The sequence below is a fragment of the Lemur catta genome, chromosome 1 (assembly GCF_020740605.2).
Source record: "Lemur catta isolate mLemCat1 chromosome 1, mLemCat1.pri, whole genome shotgun sequence".
Lineage (NCBI taxonomy): Eukaryota > Metazoa > Chordata > Mammalia > Primates > Lemuridae > Lemur > Lemur catta.
This window is the reverse complement of record NC_059128.1, coordinates 98003608-98016885: the sequence shown is the minus strand read 5'-3', so window position 1 is coordinate 98016885 and position 13278 is coordinate 98003608. Positions and strand designations below refer to the sequence as shown.

Sequence of the window (13278 nt, the reverse complement as noted above, 5' to 3'; positions counted from 1 at the left end):
ATTACATCTGCAGGGACTTGTTTCCAAATAAGGACACAGGCACAGGTTCCTGGTGGACATGAGTTCTGGGGGGACTCTTTAACCCAGTACAGGCCTGAAGCCGACGCCTCCCGAGTCCTCTGTTCTGGGGCACACAGGGTGGGAGGAGCAAAGCCCCCTCTGTGCCTTCATCGGCAGGCGCACCCGAAACATGCTGAGGACTTGGACTGCTTGGGGGCCCACGGGGCTGCCCCGTTAGCCCTGATTGTGGGAGTAGGGGGGCCCTCATGAGGAGAGTGTGCCCCAAGGGACGAGCGTGGCCCAGGAACACCTTGCGGAATGGCAGGGAGGAAGGAGGCCAGTGCCTGCATTCCTGGGGAAAGGTCATGAGCAAAAGCCAAGATCGTCTCATCAAAACCTTTATACAGTGTTGGGGCCTGGAGACTCTGCTTGGGACCCTCTTGGGCAGAGTTAGGGGGGAGGTGGGAGGGAGGGGCTGAAGGGAGGAGGAGCTTCCTTCCGTCTAGAATCTCTCCTGCCGGGATCCAGAGAGTGGGGGTAGGAGGGAGGGGAAGTCATGGCGGTGCCCAGGGGACGGGTCAACCCCCAAGGGGGACCAGGGTTCAAGAATAAAGTGAACAAAATCACAGTCCCCAGGTGGTATTGGAGGTCTTTTCTGGGTTTGTTTTTTTTTTTCCACTTTGCATGGAGGTGTAGCACACACAAGATTCACCATACAGCTTGCTGAATTTGTGTATCCTGGGCTCTCATGTAGACGCTGCCCCAGGGCAGGTGTTTTTGATCATCTGTGAGGCACCTCCCTGGAGGGAGCTGGCAGGGGTGTCGGTTAGGATGCCTTGGGGGACATAGCTCACACCCCAGCACATGCTGACCTAAACCCAAGGAAATGTCTTTTCTCTCCTGGAGCCCTTCCCAAAGGAAGGGCAATTCCGAATGAACACTCTACCGCCTCCCGGCCTCCCAACCCTCCCACAGTCCCGACAGACTTCTCTTAACTTCCTTCTCTTCCTCCTTCGGCCCTGCAGCCAAGCTTTCCTCTTCTCAGCCCCAGCAGGGCAGTCAGAATCCTCAGGGTACACTGCTCTGGATCTGGAACAGGTATAAAGAGGTAACTCAGGGCCCGGCACGGTGGCTCACGCCTGTAATCCTAGCACTCTGGGAGGCCGAGGCGGGAGGATCGCTTGAGCTCAGGAGTTCGAGACCAGCCTGAGCAAGAGCAAGACTCCCTCTCTACTAAAAATAGAAAAACCAGCTGGGCGTGGTGGCATTGTTGACAGAACAAGACTCTGTCTCAAAAAAAAAAAAAAAAAGAAAGAAAGAAAAAGAAAAACCTCAGGAGACACAATTTGGGGGGAAAGAGAACTTCCTACAAGGAGGTGGTCAGGAAAGGAGGGAGGGAGAGAGAATGGACCAAAGGCAGGCCTCACCTGTCCCTGTGCCTTTGTACAGATTAGAAAGCGGTCCCCCTTGCTCTGGGCACGTGCAGCCCCCACCAGCACCCACTCGCGCCCTAGGCTGGCAGCCCTTGTGCAGGGCACGACCTGTGTGGCCACACCTGATGGCCCTGACAAAGTGGGGTGGGCCCTGGGCTGAGAGCCCCACAGACAGGCCAGGCCCCGAGTGGACAAGAGCCTCGCACCCTGCAACAGGGAAACTGGGTCTCCAGAGGAGGGCGGACCCCAGTGGTGTCCAGCAGGGCAGCTCCGCTCCGCGGGCCACACCCTGCCCCATTGCCTTTGTGGGGGGAGGGGAGCTGCAGAAACCACTGGGGACACTGGGATTGTCGGCGCTTCTGCTGGAAGGGGTGGGGACGGGGGGTGGGTGGAGGAGGGGAAGAAAAGGAAGCTTCATGGCCAGGATGTCACCTAAGAGGCCTCAGCCCCAGCCCCAAGTAGCCACAGGGGTGGTGGAAACCCAGCCCAGACACCCACCCCCAGCCCCAGAGTCCCGGAAGGAGGGAGGACCACTGGCACAGGCTGAGACTCAACTGCGCTGGCCACTTGATTCTTCCAACGGACCCGTAATTCAGCCCAGCGAGGAAACTGAGGCACAGGAAGGCAAAGGACTCGCAGGTCACTAAGCAGATCAGCAGGCAGGGAAGGACTGGATCCCAGCCTGAGAGCACCGAAGCCTGTGTTCCTTCTGCAATGCCGCGCCCAGGGCTGGGGCAGGGGACCTGTCCCTGAGCCACATGCCCTGGACGGGTTCCCATCCTCCTACGAACTGTGACCGGCCTGCAGTAAGACAGGCTGAAGGGTGCCCGACTCCCGGCGGGAGGCCCGGGGACAGAAGGCTGTGGCCCACGGGCAGCCCCACCCGGGCCCCCCTTCTGAGTTCACTGTCCCCTTCTCGCAGGGCCGGGCTCCCCATAGGGAGCGTGGCCGTTTGTCCCCCAGTTGCAGGGCGCCGGCCTCTGGGGGCAGGGGCCCCAGCCCCGGGACAGCCCCTCCGCCGCCGTTTCCTGTCCGTGCACCTGCGCGGCGGGGGCGGGAACCTGACCCCGGGCAGCGGCCGGTCTCCAGGCAGCCGAGGGTTTATTACCGGCCTCCACCCGGGGCGCACTTTGGACCCGCAGCCGGAGGAGAGGGCGCCCGGGGGCCCGCAGCGCGGCGCGATGGTGAGGGAGGGGGCCGGGGCCAGGCCTGGGGAGGGCTGCGAGCGAGGCCCTCCCTGACTGTTTTCCTCTCTCCGCTGCAGGCCAAGTTTCTTTCCCAGGACCAAATTAATGGTAGGTTGGTTTGCTCTTTAATTAGCGACTCACAGCAAAATATGGGTCTCATTAGGCGATTCGCTCTGCTCGGGTTTTGCTGCCGGGAAGGAAGCGGCCGGCGGGGGAGCTGGGCCCACCCACGGGCAAGGGCCGGCGGGCAGGGGGGCCTCAAAGGCGGCCGTGTGGCTTCACGTTTGGCAGTGAGGTTCAGGAGCTGGGGTGCCAGGAGAGAGCTCACTAGGGTTCCCTCCTGACATCTGGATTTGGGGGAGGATTTGAGGGAGGGGGAGGGGAGGATTTGGGGGAGGAGGGGCTGGGAGGGAGAGAGAGACCATTAACTTCATGGCTGACGCCAGGGAAAAATGAGGGGCTCTGTAATTGCCTGAGAGAGAGGAAAGGGCCGGGTCTGCACCCTCAGGCAGGACGCTTCTACTCTCTCGGCCTCAGTCTCCCCATTTGTAAAATAGGGGGTCCGCTGAAGTCCCTTCTGCCCTGGCATCAAGCCTCGTTTTGGTGGGGCACTTTATTCCACGGGTCCCCCAATCTGCTGGCCCCAGCCGGGCTTCAGTTTCACGCAGTGCAGAGCTCTGTTTCCACAAGGCCAAGAGGAAAGGGTTGGGTTACAGAGAACTCAGGGGCCTGGACCTGGGCCAGGGAAGCCTTGTGGCTGCAGCCCCCCAGCCCCTGGCAGGTGACACAACCAGCTGCTTCTTGAGGCTGTGCCCCTGAACCTGTCCCAAAGCGGACACCAGTGGGCCTGCAGCCCACCCCTGGGTGTCCCCTTACTCCAGGTCTCTGCTGAAATGTTACCTGCTCAGTGAGTCCCTCTCAGCACTAGAGATGAAATCACAGGCACCTTGGGCCCTGGGCGCCTTTGTAACCAGGGCAGGGGCCTGAGAGCCCTAAGTGGGCTTAGGGTTACCTGGGCAGGGGTTCCAGAGAGCTGGGTATCCAGAATTTGGTCCAGAGCTGGGGAGGAGTTGTGGGCTCCAGGTGGGCACCTCCCCGTGGACCCCTTGAACTCCCTATCCCCCCAGGAGGGCTAAGGCCAGAGGAGAGCTGAGCAAGGACTTTTACAGTACAGGGCCCAGGGTGGGGGCCCCTCTTGCCCAGGTCTAAAGGCGGCAGACGCAGGACTGGAGTCCAGCTCTCAGCCTCTGCGCCCCCCAACCCACACCTGGTTTTGAGTCTCAATGACCCTCCGTCCTGGGACCTTCAAAGGTCCCAGAAGGAAAGAAAGTAATTTCTCTTTGTATCCCAGTGTCTGACACCACGAAAGTGGTCACCAATGTTGAATGAATGAATGAAAGACTGGATGGGGTGGCCTAGTGATGTGGGAAGAGCAGGGGCTTTGGAGGGAGCAGATATTGGATCCAATCACCTCTGAGCCTCAGTTTTCTCATCTGTGAAATAGGGATAATAATGCCACCTCACCAGGCTGCTGTGAGTTGGGGAAGGAGGGGATAATGTCAGTTACATGCTGGACACTGGGCCAGGCACAGTCCAGGTGTCACCCATATGTGTGCTGGGGCTGGTTTGCTCCGGCTAATGAGACCCACATTTTTAGGAATTTTGCAAGCCAGCCATTATGAAATAATGTAGGATCAAACAATGTTCCCATCCCAACATCTATACACAAAGTTTAAAAGACAGACTTGTTGCAACCGGTAGTGCTGGAGATTTGAAAGAAATTGCAGTTTAATGAATATAATTCGTACAAGGGACCAGGTGAGGTGGCTCATGCCTACAATCCCAGCATTTGGGCAGGAGGATCACTTGAGTCCAGGAGTTCGAGACCAGCCTAGGCAACATAGCGAGATCTTGTCTCTACAAGAAAATTTTAAACAATTAGCAGGATGTGGTGGTACGCACCTGTAGTCCCAGCTACCCAAGAGGCTGATGCAGGAGGGTTGCTTGAACCTGGGAGTTTGAGGCTGCAGTGAGCTATCATGACATCACTGCATTCCAGTCTGGGCAACAGAACAAGACCCTGTCTCTAAAATAAAGTAAAACAAAGTAAAATAAAATAATAAAAATAATTGGTACAAGGGTGAGAAATAGTTTAACAGTAGATCACTTATCAGATTTAATGACAATACATGCATTGGAAAAAGAACTGTATTCATTGGCATGCAACTTCATTTGTCAAGCTATGGTTGAGTCACAACTCTAGGTTGCAATGAATATGAGTTGGCAAACTCATTTGTGTTAATCAGTTGGCTAGATGGAATTTATAATAAAAATATTGCATGTTTTATTATTTGTAAGTTGTGTGCTATACATTCTTTATGTCTGTAAAATGTATAACAAACATATATGTAATGTCATCAGAGCCAGTTAAACCTTCAGCACACAATGGGTGTCATCCTAGGCCTTGGGGAGGTCTCTTTCTTGTCCCTGGGGATTTGCATTATCAAAGAGAAAACCTACGGGGGGATTTTTAATCCAGTTCATTCAACCCAATTCATTCTTCATCCCCAAGTGTTTCTGAGCCCTTTCTCTGTGCCAACCCCGTTGTAGGCGTTAGAGATACAGCCGTGAACCCCTGGCCTGCCCTCACGGGGATCGCAATCAAGGCAGGGGAGGACGACACAGGAAATAGTGACGTGGACACATCAGTATGTTCCATGGCTAAACTGGGGGGAGGGAGATGGGAGGGGTGGAGGGTAAGGGGTGCAGAGGGGCTGGGAGAGGAGCCGGCCGGGAGCCAGGGCTGGTTCTCCCGGTGAGCTCTGTTGGCTTGTTCCAGCGAGGGATTTCAATTTCAGGTCTGGCATTCCAGGTAAATTTGTCGAGGTCAGAGGATGTAACAGTGTATTGGCAGGTGGCCTCCCTTCAAGCCCTGGCCTTGCCCATGTTGGGGGCACTGGCCCCGCGGGACTGTTGCAGGGTGGGGGCGGGGGCAGTGTGCCACCATAGAGCCAGGCTGGTTCTAGGCCCCAACGGTGTGACGACCACCTTCCAGCACTGGTCAGGTGGGGACAACTGTCATGGGATGAGGTCTCAGGGGAGCCAAGGGCCGCCCCCACCTTCGCCTGTGGGCAAACTCAGACAGAAAGACAAGGTGGGGGTGGCCGTGAGAGTCCCCAGGGCAGCACTAGGAGGTGGGGCTGGCTTCAGTTCTGTACATGGGGCAAGCTTCCCTCTCCCTGCCTCCGGCACTGGGCCTTCTTGTAGGCAATTCGGTTTTGCAGGAACCAAGGCTGGGGTCTTAGGCCAGGCTCTGGCCCTGATTCCCCTGGGCCTCTCCGGCTGCTGCTCTCCGGAAGCTCAGGCTCTAGAAAGTTCTGAAAGGGCAAGTGTATGTATGTGTGTTGGGGGGGAGGGGTGTAGTTCCCCTTCAGCCTCTTCACAAAGGCTGCCAGTTTCTCTCAACCCCACCCTGCTGGTCTGCCTTCAGTGAGCCCCCCGAAATCCTGGACATGGAAGGCTATCCGGGAGGCCTGCATGGCTTAATGAGGGACATGAAGGGGCCCCAGGTCTTGGCTAGGGATGGAGGGGCTTCCTCCTGCCTCCCTCCCACCCCGCTGCACTGGCACGGAGGGCAGTGTGGCCTGGTGGCCGGAGCTCCACTCCAGGGGCCAGGCTGCCCAGGGCGAGGCGCTCAGCCACTCCAGCCTTCATTGCTGCATCTGCCCGGTGGGGATAATAATGGTGCCACGTCAGCTAAGGAGCCCAGGTCCAGGCCTCTGAGGACCCTCTGGGTGGCGTGAGAAGCAGGAGAGAGAACAGATACCTGGGCCTGCGGTGGGCAGGGCCAGTGAGGGCCACTGGGTTCCGGTGCACCCTAGGGCTCAGTTGTCTCATCTGGAAAACAAACGGGACTGGACAGAATCACCTCGCCTGATGGCAGCCCAGGCCCTGAACCAGACTCAGTCAGTGGGGCCCAGGGACCTTTGCTGAGTCCCGGGCTGGCTTTCCTGTGCCTCCAAGGGTTGGGACCAGTGCCATAGCTCTTCTGGGCTGCGAGACGGTGGCTTTGGAGGAGCCTTAGCTCCAGCAGCCATTTTACCTCCACCAAATACCACGGGAGAAGTGCAGACCCTGGGAGAACTTCCCCACAGGACCCTGAAGTCTTTAAGAGCAGGACTGGGCCTGTAGCCTGGAGGCTGGAGGAAGGGCAGTGAATTCACAAGTGCCCCCAGCTGTAATGATGATGATGATGATGATGATGATGATAAGTCACCGCATGAGGCCTTCCTGGAGGGGTTTCTGGTGCTCTCAACCCAGAGGATTATTAACCCCACTCCCAGAGAATCTGTGTTTGCAAAGGTCCCCTGGGGGTCTGGATGTCCTGCTGTCTCCTCAGCTGTGGGGGAGCCAGGGCAGTGGGGAAGAGGAGAGGGAAGGGAGAGGCAGGAGGAGGGGAAGGGGAGCCAGGGAAAATACAGGGCACTCGATTAAATTCGAATTTCAGACCAACAACAAATATTTTTTAGTATAAGTATGGCCCATGCAAAACTTGGGACATACTTATACTGAAAATTTATTCATCGTTTATCTGAATTCCGTTTTCCTTGGCAATTCTGTATTTTCATTTGCTATAGCTGGCAACCGTAGCGGGGGTGGGGGAGGAAGGGGAGAGGGAGGAGGAGCTGGGCAGGGGACAGCAAGGGACAGGACAGGGAGGGGCATGGTGTGCAGAGCGATGGAACGTGACTGACTCTCGCTTTTGGGCTGTGCACAGAGTACAAGGAATGCTTCTCCCTGTACGACAAGCAGCAGAGGGGGAAGATAAAAGCCACTGACCTCATGGTGGCCATGAGGTGCCTGGGGGCCAGCCCGACGCCAGGGGAGGTGCAGCGGCACCTGCAGACTCATGGGATAGGTGAGTGAGCGGGGGGGGGGGGGGGCCCAGCAGGTGGGCGCAGACAGCAGCGGTGGGCAAAGCTCAGAAGTTTGAGGGGCAGGGGGCAGCGAGTTACCTCCGAGACTGGCAGGTGCTCCATGCCTCACTCCGCTTCCTTGAATCGTCACAACAGCAGGTGACACCCCACCTCACAGAAGACCCCAGGATCCAGGCATTCAAATAAGTTTGTCACAAACTGTCACAGTGCCTACAGCGATCCCGATGTTGTTTCTGTAGAAAAATTTCCTTTCGTTTGTGTGTGTGCCGTGTGCTTAGCTGTGACGTGGGCGCTCTCCAGTCCCATTTTACAAGCCAAGGTCAAGGTCCACAGCCAGTAAGTAACTTGCACAAGTTCTTGAGCCAGTGCTGGAACCGAGACTGGAACCCGAGTCTTCTGATTTCAAAGACCTGAAAATGATGCAATGCTGCTAGAGAAAAGACTGGAAGAAACCCACCCAAAACGTTACCATGTGTTCTCTCTGGGGCTGCTGGGATTATGGGTGATTTTCAACAATGGGAACATACAGGACTTTTATAATCAGAAACAAAACAAGTTTTGCATTTTGGGTTTTTGTTTGTTTTTTTAAGGAAAAAGAGAAACTGGTTTGAGAGGCTGAGGTGGCTGTTTGCAATGGGGGCTGGACACTCGGGAAGGAGGGACTGGCCCAGAGGAGGGGGTGTCCTGGGAAGAGCACTTGACCTAGAGCCCACAGGCCACTTCTCCGTTCTGGCCCTCAGCTCCCTCACCTCTCAGATGGGTCACCAGCATCCACTGGGGTTACCGGAGGTCCCATCAGAGCATGCCTGCAGCGGTGCTGGAAGCTGTCCTGGGCCGGGCCAGGCCAGGCTGGGCCCAGGTGGCTCTGAAGGCCTGGAGCCTGGTGATGGGGTGCTCAGTGGTCTGATACCCAAGATCCCCCATTTTCAGCTCCAAAGGGGATGGTTTCCTTGATTTCTGTCTCCTCTAAACAGGAAGTTGTGGTCAGGGGAAGTGTTGGTTTCTGCAGTTGGGCCAGGGCTTGGGCCAGGAGGGTGAGGGTGGAGGCCCTGGTGAGGTGAGTGCCCAGGCTGGGACTAGGGCTTGAGACCAAGTGGGGTCACCCGTCCATCCGGGTGGTGGCAGCCCAGGAGGGTGGACACGTGAGCCTCTTTCCCTCCGGCACGGGCCAGGAGGGACGTCGTGGTCCTGCCCTGCTCCATGATGTGACGGCACACCCTGAGCTTCCGTCTCCTCAGTAGGCAAAGCAGGGTGACAATGACCTCAGTCACTGGGAATGTTGTTGAAATGAGGAACGTCCAGGCCAGTGAGTGGCCCAGAGGGTCTGTGTCCTCTTAGCACAACTACCGCCCCAGCCTGGTGCTCTGTGACTTAGGTGCCCTTGAGATAGCCCTGTGGGCTGGGCAGGAGGCCAGTTGGCTTCCCCAAGAAGAGCCATTTCCCGCTTGCTCACTCTGCTGTGTTTGGGGGTTTCTAGACAGAAATGGAGAGCTGGATTTCTCCACTTTCCTGACCATTATGCACATGCAAATAAAGCAAGAGGACCCAAAGAAAGAAATTCTACTGGCCATGTTAATGGCGGACAAGGAGAAGAAAGGTTACATCATGGCGTCTGAGCTGCGGTCAAAACTCATGAGACTGGGGGAGAAGCTCACCCACAAGGAAGGTAACAGCCTGGGGCCTGTCTCCCAACAGTAGGAGGGGGCAGGGAGGTGGGGGAGGACACCAAAGCCCAGTCGATGCCCCCAGGATTGTGCAGGCCCCTCGGTCCATGCGGGCCCAGAAGGCTGTGAGCAGATGTCCTGCCAGGTGAGTGCTGGACTGGAGCCCGGGGAGGAGCCAGAGGCCCGGACGGGAGAGGAGTGAAGTCGGCCAGGTGAAGGGACAGCCGGGGGAAAGCCCAGCTAGGGTCCCTAGGCAGCAGGGCATGACTCGGCCTTACCCTGTGTTTATGCTCTCACTGTGGATCATTTAGTGCGTTTGACACCCCAGGAGCACGCGTGTCCCCCTTCTACTGATAAACAGGTGCGGTGAGTGGCTTTGTGCAGCAGAGCTGGGAGTCACGCAGGCAGGTCTGCTAGACGCAAGCCCCCGCCCCGACTCAGGCGCGTTCCTCCCACCACAGTGGTCTCTGAAGTTGCCGCCGAGGTCAAGCGTTTCTAAATTTGCTCCTTTTCCTCCCAACTCAGGCAGCTCTAAGAGCTCTTCCAGAAGGTGGCGTCGTGGGGGGCCTTTGCTGGGACAGCTGGAGAGGCATTCCTGGTCACTGACCCTATAAGGGGGTCTTTGCCACACACCTTCCAGCAGCCCAGCACGCCCTGCTGGCTTTCCTGGGAACGCCCTTTGCACGCGGCAAAGGGGACCCCAACACTGGGGGCCATTTGCAGTTTCCAGCCTGCCCGGCCCACTGCAGGGGCCAGCCCCGCGCTGCCCCCAGAGGCCATGTCCCCCACCCACGGAGTCTGAAGTTTCTAGTTAGCCTGCCCTGCTTCCCTGTGGTTGGGAGGGGAGGGCTGGGCTTGGCCACAGTAGGGTGCAGGAAAAAGGCTTCAATAACTACTGGCCTTTAGCCTCTGCTCACATCACTACAGACTTCTGGAGGGGTTTTAAGGTTATGGTTTAAATTAGGTTTGAATCCTGGCTCCCCCCTTTCCAGGGGACCTCAGATGAGTTTCTTAACCTCTGTCCCCCTTGTCAGCTTCCTCGCTGGAAATGAGGTCTCGGGAGGCAATTCCTCAGGTCCCTCCAAGAGCTACCATTCTATAAACCAGTCTGCTCAGATTTTTTATCAGCTGTCACAAAAGCACAGCACAGAGCATTTAAAAATAGCGCTACAGCAGGCAGAGTCTCCTTCCCCCGCGTTTTCAGAGTCTCCTTCCCCTGCGTTTTCGGGCTTGCCCCCATCAGGATCTCACCTCTTACTGTGGCCGTTTTCGTGTGAACGGGGGACCAAAACCACACTGGCTGTCCTTCCCTCTCAGGCTCCGAGGACACTGCGGGGCCCCTTAGGGACCCGGTGGAGTGTTAGCAGAGAGGGAGCAGGGCCTTAATTCCATGGTTAATAATTCCTGTCTAAAGCCACATCCTGGCCCCCACACTCACACACATCGTTTGTGTAACCAGCAAAGGAGCATTTCAAAGAAACTGGTTTGTGTGCCAGACAAGCAGGGAGACTGATTTCCCTCCTTGCTGTGGAGACAGGAAGGATGATAGCAGAGTAGGAAGCCTTTACCCTGGATGACTAAAAGGCAATTTCCAGTTTTATTAAGAAGCATCCTTGGAGCTGCTGGAGAAGGCCGCCAGGGGTGGCCTCCCTTCCGAGGCTGGGGACCGGCTCAGAGGCTCGCTCACACTCAGCACCGGCCGCTGGGCTGCCCCCTCCTCTCGGCTGCAGCCCCTGGCCCTGGAGCTGATGTTGGGCCTGTTCTCTGGGACCGTAGCGGCTTCTCCGTGAAATGGGCTGAATTACAGTCTCCTCAACATTCTCCAAAATATTCGAAACTACCATCAGCTTAGGTACTGTCAACGGAAAAAAAACAAACTCTGTAAAATAATTTTAAAGAGATTTATTCTGAGCCAAATTTGAGGATCATGACCCGGAGCCAGGCCCAAGAGGCCTTGAGCAAGTGGACTGGCTGTGGCTGGGTTCCAGTCTGGTTTTATACATTTCAGGGAGACAGGGGTTACAGGTAAAGTCATAAATCAATACGTGGGACTCATGCATTGGTTTGGCCTGAAAAGGTGGGCCATGTCGAAGCGGGGGGGCGGGGGGGGGGGCTTGCAGGTTATAGGTGGGTTTAAAGATTCTTTGGCTTGTAATTGGTTAAAGACAGGAAGCTTTGTCTAAGGGGTTGGAATGTTTTAACATAGTTGCTGTTTATCAGAGATAAGCCACCAGACATAGGCTTGTTGTGTAAATTGAGGGCCTGTAGGTTTGTCTTGCATACCCTTAGGCTTGTTAATGGGTTACAAAGGATGTGCCCCAGAAGGGAGGGGGGCATGATGAGGCATGTCTGACCTCCCTCCTCCTGGCAGGCAATTTAGGGTAAGGATATTCCTTTGGCCACGAGGGGGTCCATTCAGTCAGCCTGTGGGGGGTGAGCCTTAAAATTTTATTTTAGTTCACAGTACAGAGCATGGTAATTATACTTTCGAGGATGGCTAAGCAGAAAATCACGGGGTGTTTCCTAACTGTTGAGAATCACGTGTGGACGGTGTCTAGGGCCAGCCAGCTGACACAAGGCAGTGCCACAGTTTTTGCAGGAGGCTGAGGATGGTCCAAAGAGCCACCAAAGGTAATCTGGCCCCCAGAGGCCACCATGGAGAATATAAGCAGAAATGGCTCTTTTTGCCAGCACCTGGGACAAACTAGTATTTTGTCTCAGGAATCTAGAACCAGAAGAAACAAGCAAATGAAATGATTTTTTTTTATTTCCGAGCAGTGTAGAACAATGGCAGTTTTGTATGCTTTGAGCTTTCAGCACAGTTGGATTTATTTTTCTCTCATAAAACCCCCACCCCCAAAGTGCACTTTTTTAAAGGAGGTAATGGGAGCAGACACCGCTTGTCACTGAATCCTCGGTGAGGGGGCAGGGCGGTGAGGAATGCCAGTTTGGAGGACAGGGCAGGCAAGTGGGGGGCGGGCCACAGCCCGGGCTGGCTGGTGAGGCCCAGGAAGGAGCTGCCTGGATGTCTGTTCTGCTGGGAGGCTGGGGGAGGGGGGTTGTGGAAGGTAGAAAATCCAGGCCAGAGGTTTCTAGAAATAGAAATACAGGCACAGGGGTCACATATTTTCTTTAAAAAAAATAAATAACGCACAGGGTGGCTTCAGCGACTGAGTCCTCCCCAGTATACCTCCCTACTCCCTGCCCTTGCAGAAAACCCGATTAGCTCAAAATTGAATCAGTGGTCTCCAGAGGGTAAGGGGTGGGTTGTCCCTTTCTGTTCACTCAGTTACTTCCTGGTCTATGGGAATACTCAATTGAACACTCAGGGAAGGCCCATGGGGAGCCCCAACCCCCAAAGAACTTGCTGTTTTATAACATAACACTAAAGCCAAACTGAAAAATTAATGTGATTTATTGCAGTGGATGATCTTTTCAGGCAAGCAAACATCGAACCAAATGGCAAAGTGAAGTATGACGAATTCATCCACAAGATCACTCTTCCTGTGCAGGACTACTGAATGAGGAGAACAGGAGAGAGCCTCCCCTGGGCCTGAAAACTTGGATTGATTAATTTTTAAAAAGAAAAGTGTTCTTTTCACTCTTGGGAGATGGCAGACACAGCAGCAAGATGACATTACCCGACTGTAGCGGAGGATAACTAGCAATAATAAATGATGTCAGCCACGGTATTAGCATGTCTTTAATAAAAGATTTGTATTGATTTTAGTAACTACCATTAGTCGGGCCCTTCACAGCAGGGAAAGAGCCTGTGGTTTGGAGCCGGGCCTGGGTTCCAGTCCTGGCTCTGCCACTTCTCAGTTGTGTGACTTTGGGTACATCCTTTCCTGAAGCTTCAGGATCCCTCACTAAAGCTGAACTCCTACTTCCTGCCTCGTGGAGCCCATTGTGGAAGGACCCAGATAATGACTTGAAAATGCCTTTGTGACCTGTAGAGCATTGTGGGAGCCTGAGTTACCGGGGCAGCGCTTCTCCTAAAAAGGGCAATCTACCAAAAGACCCTATTCTGCATTTGAGTGCTGGAGCATCTTCCACA

General features: G+C 55.4%; 1 protein-coding gene and 1 long non-coding RNA gene across 2 annotated transcripts; one reads left to right on the top strand and one right to left on the bottom strand.

The window, feature by feature from the left end:
• The first annotated feature begins 2490 nt into the window (after positions 1-2490).
• On the top strand, positions 2491-12954 carry CALML4 (calmodulin like 4). Its single transcript, XM_045541728.1, has 5 exons — positions 2491-2617; positions 2698-2728; positions 7398-7538; positions 9035-9223; positions 12645-12954. Exons 1-5 carry the CDS (start codon positions 2615-2617, stop codon positions 12740-12742), a joined length of 462 nt encoding a protein of 153 aa, XP_045397684.1. The 5' UTR covers positions 2491-2614; the 3' UTR covers positions 12743-12954.
• On the bottom strand, positions 4499-7845 carry LOC123631762. The gene is made up of 3 exons (XR_006733220.1): positions 7636-7845; positions 6447-6517; positions 4499-4537 (listed from the first exon to the last, which is right to left on the bottom strand). It is a non-coding gene; the product is annotated as an uncharacterized LOC123631762 (long non-coding RNA).
• Positions 12955-13278: the final 324 nt, after the last annotated feature.